Source organism: Trypanosoma conorhini (genome assembly GCF_003719485.1).
Source record: "Trypanosoma conorhini strain 025E chromosome Unknown Tco_14.4_contig_00045, whole genome shotgun sequence".
Lineage (NCBI taxonomy): Eukaryota > Euglenozoa > Kinetoplastea > Trypanosomatida > Trypanosomatidae > Trypanosoma > Trypanosoma conorhini.
In genome coordinates this window covers 1-14,875 of record NW_021704135.1, presented here as the reverse complement: position 1 = coordinate 14,875, position 14,875 = coordinate 1, and the positions used below count along the sequence as shown (strand labels likewise).

General features: G+C 57.2%; 6 protein-coding genes across 6 annotated transcripts, besides 9 other annotated features; all 6 read left to right on the top strand.

The window, feature by feature from the left end:
- Nucleotides 1-62: a sequence feature (GA-rich).
- A 237-nt stretch (nt 63-299) lies between these two features.
- On the top strand, nt 300-755 carry Tco025E_01387 (uncharacterized protein; the record flags this gene model as incomplete). The annotated part of the gene is made up of 1 exon (XM_029368325.1): nt 300-755. The coding sequence occupies one exon, from the start codon at nt 300-302 to the stop codon at nt 753-755; it is 456 nt and encodes a 151-aa protein (XP_029231470.1).
- Nucleotides 756-860: 105 nt separating this feature from the next.
- Nucleotides 861-887: a microsatellite.
- Nucleotides 888-914: 27 nt separating this feature from the next.
- Nucleotides 915-960: a sequence feature (GA-rich).
- Nucleotides 961-1,022: 62 nt separating this feature from the next.
- On the top strand, nt 1,023-5,705 carry Tco025E_01386 (uncharacterized protein; the record flags this gene model as incomplete). The annotated part of the gene is made up of 1 exon (XM_029368324.1): nt 1,023-5,705. The coding sequence occupies one exon, from the start codon at nt 1,023-1,025 to the stop codon at nt 5,703-5,705; it is 4,683 nt and encodes a 1,560-aa protein (XP_029231469.1).
- A 522-nt stretch (nt 5,706-6,227) lies between these two features.
- On the top strand, nt 6,228-7,619 carry Tco025E_01385 (ubiquitin hydrolase; the record flags this gene model as incomplete). Its single annotated transcript, XM_029368323.1, has 1 exon — nt 6,228-7,619. The coding sequence occupies one exon, from the start codon at nt 6,228-6,230 to the stop codon at nt 7,617-7,619; it is 1,392 nt and encodes a 463-aa protein (XP_029231468.1).
- A 99-nt stretch (nt 7,620-7,718) lies between these two features.
- Nucleotides 7,719-7,748: a microsatellite.
- Nucleotides 7,749-8,228: 480 nt separating this feature from the next.
- Nucleotides 8,229-8,262: a microsatellite.
- A 265-nt stretch (nt 8,263-8,527) lies between these two features.
- Nucleotides 8,528-8,558: a microsatellite.
- A 428-nt stretch (nt 8,559-8,986) lies between these two features.
- Nucleotides 8,987-9,015: a microsatellite.
- Nucleotides 9,016-9,124: 109 nt separating this feature from the next.
- Nucleotides 9,125-10,393, top strand: Tco025E_01384 (putative phosphoinositide-binding protein; the record flags this gene model as incomplete). Its single annotated transcript, XM_029368322.1, has 1 exon — nt 9,125-10,393. One exon carries the CDS (start codon nt 9,125-9,127, stop codon nt 10,391-10,393), a length of 1,269 nt encoding a protein of 422 aa, XP_029231467.1.
- A 713-nt stretch (nt 10,394-11,106) lies between these two features.
- On the top strand, nt 11,107-13,866 carry Tco025E_01383 (surface protease GP63; the record flags this gene model as incomplete). The annotated part of the gene is made up of 1 exon (XM_029368321.1): nt 11,107-13,866. The coding sequence occupies one exon, from the start codon at nt 11,107-11,109 to the stop codon at nt 13,864-13,866; it is 2,760 nt and encodes a 919-aa protein (XP_029231466.1).
- A 184-nt stretch (nt 13,867-14,050) lies between these two features.
- Nucleotides 14,051-14,110: a microsatellite.
- A 98-nt stretch (nt 14,111-14,208) lies between these two features.
- Nucleotides 14,209-14,243: a microsatellite.
- A 49-nt stretch (nt 14,244-14,292) lies between these two features.
- Nucleotides 14,293-14,700, top strand: Tco025E_01382 (uncharacterized protein; the record flags this gene model as incomplete). Its single annotated transcript, XM_029368320.1, has 1 exon — nt 14,293-14,700. The coding sequence occupies one exon, from the start codon at nt 14,293-14,295 to the stop codon at nt 14,698-14,700; it is 408 nt and encodes a 135-aa protein (XP_029231465.1).
- Between the last annotated feature and the right edge of the window lie 175 nt (nt 14,701-14,875).

Genomic DNA, 14,875 nt, shown 5'->3' with positions numbered 1-14,875 from the left:
TCTCCTCGCCCGCTCTCTCTCTCGCCCGCTCTCTCTCTCGCCCGCTCTCTCTCTCTCTCTCTTTGTGTGGATTATGCACACACGTATATGTTATACGTGCTGCTCACAAGGTGGATCTTTTTTGCCTTTTATTTTTGCCTCCCATTGCTTCCCTCTACGTTTCTCTCTTCGTGCGGTTTTCAATTCAATTTGCTTCATATCTCTCCCACTCCTTTTGTCCTCCGCATGTGTCTCCTCGTGTCCTTTTCTTCCTTTGCTGCTGTTGCCGCGTTGACGCCTCGGCGCGGAGAGGAAGCTACATGGCTGCGGAGCCGCCGCCGCAGCTGCCCATTGGCGACCGCGGCTACCTTGCGTGCCGCCAGTGCCGTCTCGTGCTGACGGAGGCGCAGTTTCTGCGTGACGGGTGCTCGGTGTGCGGCACGGGGCCCGTGCGCCGCGAGGAGCTGCACGACGTCGCCACCGCCGACTTCTCGAACTTCGTCGGTCTTATCGCGCCGGAGAAGTCGTGGGTCGCGCGGATTATCGGGAGGACGGGGTGCCCCAACGGCGTCTTCGCGGCGGTCCTCAACGACGACGGCGACGACGACGACGACGACGACGACGACGACGGCGGCGCGCACAGCAGCCACGACGACGAGGTCGACGACGAGGAGGAGGGGGAGGAGGAGGGGCCGAAAGACAACACGCCGCCTAGCAGCCGGCGGGAGGTGCCTGTCATCACCGACGAGGAGCTTCTGGCCACCAGAAATGACTGAGGGAGAGGCAGCGCAGGCGGCCCCCGCGCAAACTGAAGGAGGCATTAAAAAAAAAAAAGTAGTGAAATCCTCCAAGATAAAATGGCACGACTCCGTGCGTTTTCAGTGTGTCTCTGTCTTTGTGTGTGTGTGGGGGGAGGGAGGGGGTGCGATGTTTGTTTCTTTTTCTTCCCTCTTCTTCCTTGCTCTCCTTACATTCTTCTTCGCCGCCCCGTACTCCTCGACACGGGGATAGATTGCCCAGGCAGCAGCCGTAGCGGAGGTTCCATGGCCAGCGTGCACAGCCCCGTGCTGCTGCCCTCTAAGATTAGGCCGCAGTCAACTGAGAGGCGAGCTCCTGGCGTGACGGATTCCGCGGCGTACGATGAACTCGTCCACAACTACGCCACCCTCAAGGCGAAGGTGAACACCGTGCTGGTAAGCAATGCCGACACAATTCGCCACGGCCCTGTCGTCGACCTCACACGGAACTACGTCGGTGCCATGGGTCTGCAGGCCATGACGAGCCTCCTCGCGAAAAACGACCGGCTGCAGGAGCTGCACTTACCAGGCAGTGGGCTCAGCAACGACTCTGTGGTCTTTTTCTGCCGCGCGATGATGAAGCATCCACGCCTCGCACGCTTGGACTTTTCGCGTAACGACATCTCACTCGCCGCCGGACTTGCACTCCTTTCCTTGGCGCAGCAGAATCGCAGCGTGGTTGACGTTAACCTAAGTGGGACGCAGGTGCCAGACGCCGTCATGAAGAAGCTTCAGTTCGCGCTGGAGCAAAACAGTTTGCGCGCCGCCCGGGCAGTGGCGGTGGCGGCACCGCGTGGCGCAGCAGCCGGCACATCGCCGGCGACACGCAACACCGAGGCTGGCTTCACTTTCACACTTCGTGAGACGGTTCGAAAGGCGGAGTGGGGGCGTCGGGAGAAGGAGGCGCTGGAACGCCTGACGGCCCTCACACACGCCGCGGCAAACGCACCAGGCGAGCACGCCAAGTTTGTTCCCCTTCCAGACAGTGACTCCGGCTGGCGGCTGCTGGAGGTGGCTATCCTGGCCCCGCCTTTTCTCTTTGAGTCCGAGGTGGCGTTGCTCGTGCAGAGTGTATTCCCGCGTCTCAACGAGGAGTTGCTGGACCGCAAGGTGCACCTTCTTCCCCTCCTGGACCCGCCCGATGAACCCGCGGGGGCATATCTGAGGCAGCTGCGCTTTGCCATCGCGGCGGACGTCCTGCGCAACGTGGAGAAGTCCCGGCTGTTGACAATTGAGTTAGTTGGGGACCGTGCCGGGGAGTATGAGCAGCTTCCCGCAAACGAGATAGTAAAAAGACCGCAGCTGCTGCAGTCGCTGCGTCGGCAGGACGGCAGGACCGACCCCATCCGTGCTGAGAGTAAGGCGGCCCCGCCGTTACGGCCCGTTCTGCAAAAGGCACATGAGTTGGCGACGGCGCTGTCAAGCTGGATCATTATTGCCGCGCGCAAAGACACACGCAGGATCGGCGTACCGCCCCCACTCGCCCCACTGCTTACCGAAGAACCCCCCGTGGAGCACCCGGATTACCTTCAGGCACAAATTCGGCGAACTGTTACAATTGGCTCCGACGTGGTGTGTGGAGCACAGAGGATTGAGTGCGATGCCTCACTGAAGGCGAAGAAATGGCAGGAACATCAGCTGTTTCGCGAGACTTTGTTGGATACGGCCCCGGTACAAGACTTGGTCATTCGCAACTACAACGCCACCTTTGACTTCTGCGGCGATGACGGTCAGGTGCACTTTAAAAACCTGGAGGAGTTTGTAGATGCCGTGCACAAACGCATCCTGCTCATCATGCTGGCACATTTCCCACGCTGTGACGACAGCCATCCGGCGTCTTACCAGGGCCCCAACTTCAACAAGTTTGGGGCGAGGAAGTTGGAGTTGTACCACAAGCGTCTGCGTGTTTTGCTCGACGCGTGTGTGGAACATGCCTTTGTGAAAAAGAGCATCACCGACCGCCTGAGTTTGTACATTGTTACGCCGCCTAGCCGAAATGTATTCCTCTTGCACGGGTCTGAGCCTGTGCCGGTGACGGCACTCCTTGGGTCGTTTGCCTCGCGTTTACTCGCAAGGGATGCACAGAAGTTACGCATCGCGTTTCACACGACCCTTGCGGCGTCGCTCACAGAGGAGCCCACCGATTTACGTGAGATTATCTGCCACGTCATCCTTCAGCTCTCCCCAGACCAGGACCTTTACAGGCGGGCGGTTGCCGAGGTCGACATCGTGCGTCTTCAGCAGCTCCTCGGCGACATACTCACGGGTAAGACGAAAACCGCGGAGGCGTTTACGAAGGGAGGCGGCGGCGGCGATGCCCCCATCACTGTGGTGATTCTTGACGGCCTGGATCGGGTCCTCCCCAACGTTGCGCCATGCAAGGCTCTGCGCCTCTCAAGCGACACGGGAAAGGACGTCTGGGGGACGCCCGAGCCAACGCCCCAGCAGTTTGACAAGTATGGATACATTCCGCTCTGCCTTTCGCGTAATGTGCGTCTGGTGTTGGGCTGTGAAACAAATTCGGATATGTATCGCCGGTTTGAATCACGTGGGCGTGACAGTGCCGAACTTCTCTCCTTGGGGCCCATCACACCGAACGACTTTGACGAGATGCTCCGTCCGGATATACTTTCAAAGATGGGTGTGACCCTCTCCGACGATGACTTTGTGGTGATCCGCAAGAAGGAGGAAGCCCTTTGCCCGGAATACATCATGTTTGTGGTGGACGCACTGCGCAGCTTTAACGAGGTGCCCGGAATCGAGACGCGGGCTGTCATGGCGTCTCTGCCAGGCACCGTGAAGGGGATGGTGCAACGGGTGTACAGCAACGTGCAGGACACCTTCGGTGTCGCGCTTGTCCGGAAGTGTTCACGGCTGCTTTTGTCCTCTCGCTGGGGCATCTATGAGCCACAGCTGCGCTGGATGCTGCGCCTTTCCCAGCGAAGGTTTAACCAGCTCCTCCGCATGATGCGCCCCTTGCTGGAGTATGGAGCACTGTTCTCCCTTGGCATTAGAGAGGGAAATGCCTTGCACCCACGTCTCTGGATCCGGTCACGAGAATTTCGTGCCCTACTCGAGCAGGAGGATCTGCAGCAGGAGGGGGCGGAGGAGGACCAGAAGGTGTGGCACGACATGCTGACGCACTGCTACCTCAACGTGGTGCATGACGTTATTGAGCGAGAGAAGGCACCGCCAATGTTCGGGCTAAGCTCGACAAGCCCTTATGAACGCATGTCAGTGAAGGAGCTGCCGTACCACGTGGTACAGGCGCAGGCGTGGCACATCCTGTTCCGTAGTGTCTTGTCTATGCCCTTTTTGATGCTTGTGTACCGCAACACGCTTGGCTACCACCTCGTGCGGGAGCTCATTCCTGCCTTCAATACCCTGTACGAGATGTATGAACTGGGGGAGCTTGCGAGGGACACGGATGACCTGGATGGGGAGAAACCCACCTCACTCCTGCGGCTGCGCGACTACATTTACTTTTTGCGTCATTATAACGCGCGACTTACGGAGTTTCCACAACTTGTGCTGCAAACGGCGATAGAAAGCGCAGCACAGTTTACCTTTGTTGGCAGTGACGCGAAGGAATACGTCACGCGCAAGATGAGTCATCATGCGCCTCTCCAGCAACGTCGCACCATGTTTTTTGAGGTAGTCGCATGCGCGAAGCCGACGATTCACCACGGCGCGGTGACGGCCTGTTTGTTTTCGCCCAAAGGCAACCGCGTCACCACTGGCAGCGTGGACCGAAGTGTTTGCAGCGTGAGTACGGTGAAGGGCGTGGTCACGGCACAGGCACGACAGGCGCCGACGAGGGTGGAAGAGCTGCTCTACTGTGAAACTGGCTCCTACCACGCTGCTATCTGCCACGACCGCACCCTGCTTATTTACGATAGCGCCCAGTTGAAGCTCGTGTCGCGGTGCGACGGCGGGGTATTTGGAGCGCCCCTTACATCGGTCGCTTTTTCCGCCCGGGGGCGCTTTTATTTGGTGGCGACGGAGGACCTCCACCTGCGGGTCTTTGATACCGAGAAGAGTAAATTGCTGTTGCACGTGGATCAGCGCCAGTTCCTTCCTGAAGGCGACATCGCTGGAGGTGTCAATCTTCTTCGCGGCTACGCCTGCGTTCTGCCGCACCGAGTCGAAGACGAGTTGTTCCACGCCACGTGCCACAATGTGCTGACGACGTGGCAGCTGAGTTCGACACGACACGAATTTGTGCAGGAGTCGCGCCAGGAGGTCGCCTTTACGGTGAGCTCGGGAAGGGCTGTGCTGGCCGGAACACACCTGCTGCTGCACCCCACTCCGTTTCCCGCCCCTGCAGACGGGCGACGGGCGCCTCCACGTTTTGTGCACTTATACAGTCTCTCGCAGGGGCGCGAGGTGGCGGTGCTGACGAGCCCTGGTAGCCAACTCCTGTACCAATTGTCCGCAAATGAGAGGCTGCTCGCAAGTGCGATAGACGACGGATCTGTGGTCATCCACCAACTTCCGTGGGCGACGCTTCAAGCGGAGGAGCTGAATACGGTGGCGATACCGCCGACGATGGAGCTTGCGGCCTACCGTGCATCACCCACGCCGACCGTGAAGGCACTGCGCTTTCGCGGAGACAGCCAGGCTCTCTTTGCCCTGGGCAACCGCTTTGAAATGAAGTTCTGGGCCTTGCCACGGCGTCTGCTGTTCGGCGGTAACGAGGGGAAGACCCCCAGCACCGGTGAGGGGCACCCGGCGGAGGATGCCAGCGCCAATAAAGCGGAGGAAAAGGAACTCGTGGAGGGTGTCGCCGACGGCGAGTTCGTGCTAGAGCCCGCGGAGGTCACCTCGTGGGATGTAGTGCAGGTGCCGCGCACGCAAGATGCCGAGGTGGTGTTTGGTGACTCCACTGGGCGTTTGACGATGCTGCGGCAATGGAGCCCGCTGATGTAAAGGAGAGAAAAGAGCGAAAATGAGAAGAAAAGCAAGGAAAGGAAGAGTAAGCTCCACTTGCTGGTTTGAACGGAACCGGAGCGGGAACGATGTAGAAAGAAGAACCAAGGGAAACATGGCATGTGCGCGTAGAGGACTACCTCCTGCCCTTGCCACCGCTTTAGAGATGGGGGGTGGTGCGGGAACAAACCGAGTTCCTTTGTACCTTCTCTTCACCGCACACGAGGAAACTAGTATGCATGGTATATACATATATGTGCATCTATGTTGCCCTACGGAATTGTGAGGCCCGTCACGGTATTTCTCTTGTATATGTGCTTTTTTTTCCTTTCTCCCTTTCGGTTATTGTACACTCGCTTTGTAGGAATAGGAGGGACTAGGCCTCATCCAGGCGCATCTTCACTGGAGTAATAGTGCAGGCGCCTTGGGTGAGTGGAACTTCGCCGGTTTCCGTGCGGTTACACCCGTGCATCACAGCAGTGAAGTTGTGTTTGCCTGTGGAAGTGCGGGTTAGGGACGGAAATGCAGCCCTCAGTGCTTCAGCGTGGCAGCCAGTCAGGGCCCCTCTACCCACTCAATCGGCGTTGCCCCATACAGACAAAACCCCAGTCGCGGTCATTCTCCCACTCGGCAAGCTCCGGATCTCGGCGCGAACTGGTGCTGCCCAAGTACTCTGCCGGCTCCTGCCCGCAACAGCAAAGCTTTCCAGGCCATCCGCGGCTGCTTCCTCTCTCTGTCACCACCAGCTTGCCGATGGTGCAGCAAATGAAGAATGATAGGCAGTGGAAACCGCGGCGGCCTTCAGCGCAACCTACGCCGGCACAGGCCGCACCAGGAGGTTTGTCGCAGCCGCAGTTTCTCCCGCAGTCAATACAGCAGGCAAAGAACTCCCTCACTAGTCAGGCGGCAACAGATAGCGATCTGCATTCGTCGAGAGGAGCAGAGAATTATTCGCCTATTCCTCTGCGGAACTTTGGCAACACATGCTACATGAATTCGGTCATACAATGCATCTTGCACTCTCCGTGGTTGTTCGCCAGGCTGGCTAAAGTCAACAAGGGGCGGAGGCTGTGTCCAGCGACGTCGGCCCTGTTGGAGTTGAACGGACCAAATGTTTCTAGTTCAAGGCAGCTGCTCCTCATCATCAAGAATGAGGCGGCCAAATTCAATGCGGAATTTCAATATAATGAACAGTCGGATGCACATGAGTTTCTGCGAACGCTTCTCTTTGTGGTGCACAGCGAGGTAAATGTTAGTGGTGGGAATAACGCCCCATATGAGGAGGTGGAGGATGTTGAAGATGAGAAGGAAGAAGCAGCCATGCAACGCTGGCGAGAACACTTTCTTCGGATAGATAACTCCGTCATATACGATCTATTTGGTGGTGTGATGCGCTCCAAGTGTGTTTGTTCTAGGTGTAAAAAGGAGTCTCTGACCTTTGACCCCTTTCTCGACCTCTCGCTTCCGATGATGCAGAGTGCAAAGGAGGCCATGACGATCGAGGCTGCGTTGAAGGCCAACTTCGATGATGTAGAGGAGAAGCTGCGTGGGGGCAATCAGTTGCTCTGCGCGCGGTGTAAGGGACTACGCGATGGGAAGCGCAGCCTGAAAATCAAGCAATGGCCCAAAATTTTAGTGCTGCATTTAAAACGGTTTAGCGACACGGGGCGGAAGAACTCGGGACCAGTCGTGTTCCCGGAGCTTTTCACGACGCATGACTACACCCCGCAGTACCAGTTGTACGGTGTGGTGTGCCACAGTGGATCGGAGCACTGGGGGCACTACACAAGTTACGTGCGCACCTTGTCAGGTCAATGGTACCACTGCAATGACGGCAGCATAGTCCATTCAACCGTCATGGAGGCCACGCGGGCGTTGGCGCTGGCGTATGTTTTATTTTATGCGGCGACGTAGGCGTGGCTCGTGAGTGCGAGCCCTGGTCTGGTGTATATATATATTTATATTCGTTTACCTTTACGCCACTGTGGCGGGAAGACATGAGACACGACGCGGGAGAGAGAGAGAGAGAGAGAGGAGCAAGAGTTGCTGCCGCAAAGCGCTTGCCCTCAGAATGGAGGCGCATGCGGTTTGTGCGTCACTGTTGCAGCGCGAAGCCAGCCTCTCCTCCGGAGCAGGATGGAACTATAGACCCACGCCGTTGTTGATGTGGGCATTTTTATATAAATCCTTTTTCTTTTTTTATCCTGCTTCCCCTTCTGGTTGTTTGTTTGTCTTTCTTTGCTGTTCCCGCCTGGTCGCACTCATTTCCCGTTTAGCAACGGACGACTGTAAACTAGGGTCCAGGGGCGGAAGGCGCGCCACGTACGCGTGTGTGAGTGCGGCGCGGCTCGGTGTCAAGCGAGAGGGAGGAAGAGGATGAAACAACGCTTTTGTTGTTGGACTCGTTGCCTCCCTCGCAACTCGCCGATACCCATTTGCTTTCGTTGTGTTGTGTGCATCGCCCATTGCCCTAAATCTCATGTTTTTTTTTCCGCCATTTCCTTTACACAGTTCTATCTACCTTGTGTATGTGTGTGTCTGTGTTTTTTGTTTTTGTTGCCGATGACGCGGCGCTTTGTTTCCGTGGCCACAGCTGCGCATATGTATGCATAGATGTACGACCATGCACGCATGCAGCTGGGCTGGGGTGGGGGGAGGGTGTGTGAGGAGGATTCCTCGCAAAGTGCCGACGCAATTGCCGCCTCAACTCTCTCCTCCCCTCTTTAAGTCTCCCTTTCGGTGCCGCATGACAAGGCTTTTATTGTATGGAGAGAGTTCAAAAAAAAACAAAAAACAACAACCCCTTGACAGTATATATATCCAAAAGAAAAGTAAAAAAAACAAAAACAAAAATGGACTTACTTAGAGTTTAAATGGGTCTGTATTTGGTGTGACTGTGACACCACCATTGACTGCGGGAAACACGCAGGGGTTGCATGTGGCTGCTTCTGTGTCTGTGTGTGGAGGGCACACACCGTTTTTTTTTATTTGGTTGATTCTTCTCTTCACGTCTTTGCCTTGTCGCTGGCGTCTTTTCTCCTGGAAGAAGGTAACGCGGCCGCGCACAGACACACGCGCATAGCAATATTGGGCCTACTTCGCACAGGAAGGTCCGTGCTGCAGTTGCGTGCGGGGGGAGGGAGTTGTGCTGTGAACTCTGCTTTGTTACGAGCTTGTGGTGTGCGCCGTCGCCCCGCGTAGTAATTCCTGCTTTTGACCGGCGGGGAGGACGGTGAGGGGGAGAGCGCGAGCGAGAAACGGGGTGTACTGCGGGCAACCTGAAACAAAAAAAAAAGAAACATAAACAAAAGGAAGCAGAAGGAATTAGGAAAACAACGAAGCAACTAGGGGATAACGAGATCAACGGAGAAGGGGGCGGACGAACAGCAAAAAAAAAACAGCAGCAAGAAGGAGAAACAATGGGGGAGAGCGTCTTTGAATTTAAGGTGATGGAGCCGGAGCAGCGGAAGGGCGCCGGTGCTCTGGACTTCGCCTACTGGACCTACCGCGTTCGCGCCTCCACGACCCTCTCAACGTACGCGCAGAAGGAGCTGGAGGTGGTGCGGCGCTACAGTGACTTTGAGTGGTTTCGCGCCCAGCTGTGCGAGGCGTACCCGTACTGCATTGTGCCGCCCATTCCCGAGAAGGACGTGCAGGGGACACTCGACAAACTTGTGGGGTCCGACTCGCAGAGCGCTAACCGGTTAAGGGAATACCGACAGCGCGCCCTGAGGAAATTTCTCGTGCGGCTTGGCGCCCACCCACGGCTGCACAACTCGCCCCTGCTGAAGGACTTTTTGGAGATGAACGAAGAGGAGTGGGGGCGAAAAATGAAGGCAAGTGGGAAGAACTCCGACGGCTTCTTCTCCACGGCGCTTGGCGAGGGCGTCAACCACGCCCTCACAAGGCAGTGGAACGCCGGTGCTGCGGCGGCGGAATCCGGGGCCGGTTACGCGCGTATGCTGGCGGACCCCAACACAAATCCACAGGTCTGGGAAGAGACAAGTCTGTACATCCATCACCTGGAGGACAGCATAAAATTGCTGCGGGAGCGGCTGCAAATACTTGTGGATCGCCGCCGCAAGACCGGCAATGCCCTGCATGAGTTTGGTGTGGCCTTTGAGAAAGTTGGCGAGATCGAGCGAGGCATTGAATCCACCCCACTGAGTACTGCCCTTATTGCTGCGGGGCAGCACAGCGAACAACTCTTCTCGATCTATAGCGATCATGCCAATGAGGAGATGAAGCAGGTGGTTGAGACGCTAAACTACTACCAAGGTATGTGCGCTGCGGTGCGTGAGACACTCAAGAGGGTGCAGAGCAGGGCACGTCATGTGGAGTCGCTCCGGCACCACGCAACTGAGGTTGTCGGTCAAAAGGACCGAGCCGTAGAGAAGGGGGGACAGGCTGAGCGGGTGGCAAAGCTGGAAAATGAGCTGGTCGAGTTGGAAGAGCGCTGGGGTGCGGCAAAGCGGGCACTGGGGGCAGGCGAATCCATCTTCAAAGACGAACTTCGCCGCTTCCACCAGGAGAAGCAGTATGATATGAAGGCTATTTTAAAGAATTTTGCAGAGTTACAGCTAAAGTACTCTGCACGCATGAAAGAGACGTGGGAAAGCTTGCGCCCCACAGTGGACGCAGTTCAGTTTGAGGCTGACGGAGGCAGTCAAGGGAATGCCTTACGGTGAAGTGTTAACTTGCTCCTTCCCTCTGCTGCCGTACGTGAGGCGTACCTAACGCGCGGACACAGACCTACATGCACCTGCATGCAAATACGTGCTTTGTTTCAGGCTTCCCCCTTTTTTTTTCTTCCTGCAATTTAGCTTTGCTTTTTTTTCCCCCTCCTCCCTCATTGGTTCGGAAATCACTGCTGTCAAGGTTTCTGCTTCTTCTTCATTCCCTTCCCGTAACGATGTGGCCTGTGTCTCGCGTTGCGTCGGCGTGACTCCTTCTGAGGGCCTATAAACGGGACTTGTGTTCACTGTTGTTCTGTTTTTGTTTTGTTTTCGCGCCCTTTCCAAAGAGTTTTTATTTCGATGTTTTGTTCCGCTTTTCTGGACACAACTCGACAAGTATCGCCGCTCTTCGTGGGTTGTGGTGTGCGGGGAACTAACGTGGAGGGGAGGAGGACGAAGCTTTTTTCCGTTTTTCGTTGCTGCTGTGCTCTGTTGAGTGCGTCGCAGCTCGGCGCACGCCTTCGTTGTGTGGCGCTTTCTCTTGCCCTGGCTTCCGCGGACGCCGTCTGCGTCTTTGCTTCTTTGCAATACTGGCTAATAGATCTCGCGCCGGCTTTGCCTGTTCGTGGGCTTCCCCGCAAACATTTGGTGGACAAAGCGGCGCCAGGGGGAAGAAAAGAAAAGAAAAAGGAAAGGGACGCTCCCGCCTGGCTGCTCGCTGCAGCATGCGACGGGGATCACGGCCTGCGCGGGTGGCCTGGCTGTTGCTGATGCTGATGCTGCTCCTTTTGCTGGGAACATCGGCGGTGGCTGCCGTGGAACACCGTTGCATTCACGCCGACGACAGACTGCAGCGGAGCATTCGTCGCGGTTTGCGGGCCTCCCCGCAGTTGTATGGCGCTGGAGACACTACGGGGCAGACCCCGCACCTGCGCGAGGCGGCGCAGCGTGGATGGAGGGAAAATGGCGTCATGGGGTTCGGTGGGGGGCCGCGTCTGATTCGTGGCAGCAAGCGCCGCGACGCAAATTTGCCTGCAAAGCAACGCGGTCGGCGGCTCAAGAATTCCGGAATTGACACGGGCAGTTGGAGGCCAATTCGTCTCGTTGTGGACACCAGTAACCTTTGGAATTCAACAAAGATATGCACAGCTGTGGGCGAGGTGCGACCGGACTTTATGGGATCCACCTACGTCTGCGCCTCCCACGACATCATGACGCGGGAAAAGTTGTGGGCTATTGAAAACATTGCGATCCCCCTCGCGCTCTACCGCACACAGCGGCTCTTTAACGTTAATCCTGTGCGTGGACCTCTGGTTGTCGCGGCGAACGCCTGCGGCCCTGATGTGGCGATTCCACCGGTCCACCTCACCACTGGTGTGGAGGATGCCGACATGGTGCTTTACGCCCATGCTGGCGGGATGGGTAAGTCTTCCACCTCCGGCATTGTTGGGACCATTGCGTGGGCGGGACACTGCAGTACGGATCAATTTGGTCGACCTGTGGTGGGCCACATCAATTTTGTTCCATCCTTTATTCAAGGCTTCGACTCAGGTTGGAAGTATGACTATTATCTCCGGGTGGTGGTGCACGAACTTTTTCATGCACTTGGGTATACACCAGCATTTTTGAACAATATGGTCAATGCCAGCGAGCGAAGAGGCAAGTTTGTACTCCTCGTGACCGCTCCCGCTGTTGTTGCTGCAGCTAGGGTGCACCTGAATTGCCCCACGCTGGATGGCGTGGAGTTGGAGGACGAAGGGGGGGGTGGCGTCGCAGGGACGCACTGGGAGCGGCGACAATGGATGGATGAACTCATGGCGGGAGTCCCAACCCGCTCGTCTATATCTCAGCTCTCACTCGCCTTCTTCGCGTCCCTCGCCTTTTATACGGTAAACATGCAGTACAGTGAACCCATGGGATGGGCCCACGGAGCCGGTTGCGCTCTTGTTGATCAAGCGTGCAGCACCGACACTCCGTTAAAGGGTCTGGAGTGGTGTAACGAGTCCACAGCAACACAAGCATGCGTGTACGATCGTACATCCGTGGGGTACTGTGACGTGGGCGTCGTGAAGGGCGGCCTACCTCCCTATTTTCGGTACTTTCCAAACAATCCATCATTTGGTGGCCTGGCGCCGTTGACGGACCATTGCCCTATTGTGCTGGGTTACGGGAACCGTCATTGCCGTGACCCTTCTCTGGCCAGCAAAGATGATATGATTTACGGCTTCTATTACGGACCACAAAGTCGTTGTGTTCCTGCCCGCAACATGGTGCACGTTGGATACCAAACCAAAGATGCTTCCCCGCGTTGTCTGCGGGTACGTTGCCGCTGGGGAACACAAGTGGAGATTCTTGTGGGCAATCTTTGGCTTTCGTGCCCTGCAGATGGCAGCGCCGCAGTGCTTTCCATTCCATACTTTAGCGACTATCGTGGAGAGGTCTACTGCGAGCGCGCAGAACTGGTTTGTTCACCGGAAATATTTTATATTCCTGATACCTCCAATGCCGATCTGGGGCCTCTGCGGGAGTATGCGTTGGACCTCGTTCTGGTTCTCAACTCAACGATGGGCGGGAAGGAAACGAAGCCATCAAATGCGTTGGGTTGCAAAGCTGTTCAGGAGGAAGGAAGCTTCTTTGCTCTTTTGCAGCAGGACCTTGCCGTTCTTTGTTCTTGTGACTTTGGCGCCGGTGAAGTACGCGTATTGCCGGAGCAGGCCTCTGTGGCCGTTGGGGGCGGCGCTGTTGCGCTCTACCTCCAGCTCGGCGTCAAGGCGGGACGCGGGCGAGCGCCTCTCGAGAGGCGGAGGGCCGCATACGCGGCGGCCTTCGCGGTCGGCAGCGTCATGGGGCACCTTGCGGCTGATCTTAGCCTCGCGCTGGGGGGGACGGCGACCGTGACTCTGGCGGCGTCTGAGCTGCTAGCGGAGAGGAGTATCTTGGACGGCCTCACCTCGCTCAGCAAGCTCGTTGACTTGGGCGAGGTCACGCTTCACTGCGAGGGCCACGTTGCTGGCATTCCACCACTCTCCAAGGAAGGCGTCAGGGCGTCACTGGCGGAGGCCGCGAGAAGCGACATTTCTCAGTTGATGTACCTCACGCCCAACCTCATTCAGGTAAAACACGTACGCGTTCTGGGGGCGGCGGGGCTGCAGCTAACCGCAACACTTGCCTTCCCACCCATTGTAGAGGATGCCGGCGGAAGGGAGAATGTGCTGCTGTTTTGGTCGCAACTGCTGAACGAGTCTGTTGCGCGTTCTGCGCACCTTTCCGCACTCTCATCGGCGCTTCGGGTGTTGTCTGGGGGCGCACCCGTGAGTCTCACGGAGAGCTGGCCGGCGGGTGCGCTCTCGTTGAGGTCTGCCACCGTGGAGCAGGCGCACCCCGAATATGCACCCACTGGAGACCCGCGCTGCCTTGTCCAGTTTTCGGATTGCTTTGTGCTCCAAATTGTGGTTTTGGTCGCTCTTGTTTTATCGTATTTGTGATAATTTGCACGCTTTTCCTGCTCTGCCTTTGCCCGAAAGGAAAAATGGACGTCTCTGACGAGCAACTCACACTGCTGGTGCCCCTGAAACCCTAGGGCAAATGTCTTGCCTGAGAGTGTTCAGCTTGTTCTCTCCCTGCCCAGCGCAAGACCGCCCTGCGCATGATGATACGCCTCTTTCCCCCATATATATATGTATATATGTGTGTGTGTGTGTGCGTGTGTGTCTGCCTGTCTGTATGTGTTTCGCTTTTTTTCCCCTTCTTCTTTGCCGCGCAACTTTGCTCTTCAACGTTCCCTTTTACGCACTCCGCGTTTCCTCTCTTTTTTCTGTCGCTTTTGCTGTGTCCGTGTGTGTGTGTGTGTGTGTGCGTGCGTCTCTCGAGAGTAGCTGCAAGGATACCGGTACAATCGCGGGGAGGAAGCCATGAGGTCGTGTGGGGCCGCAGTGTTGATCTACACTCTTCTCGCCACGCTCACCGCGGCGGGCGACCTCGTCGGGGCTGCGCCTGCGCCCACCACAAGTGCCCGAGAGTCCCGGCAGATGCACAAGCTTTGGGTCGCGATTTACCTGAACGCCACGGCGTGCTCCGCGGCCGCATCGATCCCACAGTCTTTTCTGGTGGCATTTGAAAAGGACTTGCGTGAGCGCCTCCTCCGCCACATGCCGTTGCTGCGTGGTGCCGCCTCCGCAAACCACTCTTCCACTGGCTCCGTGTCTTGCGCTGCTCCCTGTTTCCCTTCCCGGGGTGCGGCGGCGGTGGATGCCCCCCGGGGACGTGGGGCCGCCTGCTCCCACTATCCCCCTGCACTTTTTTTGCAAGTGGGAGGTTGAAGCGGCGGCGCCCACTCCGGCGGAACTCTATCTAGCGTGCCGGAGGCGCGTCCAGGGGCTGTACATGGCGGCGGACGCCACGGAGACCGCGGGCGCCAGCGGCAATAGGGACGTTTTTGGGCGCTCCTCAGAGGCGTATTGCAACCTGACCGGCGACCGGCGTCCTCTGGTGGCG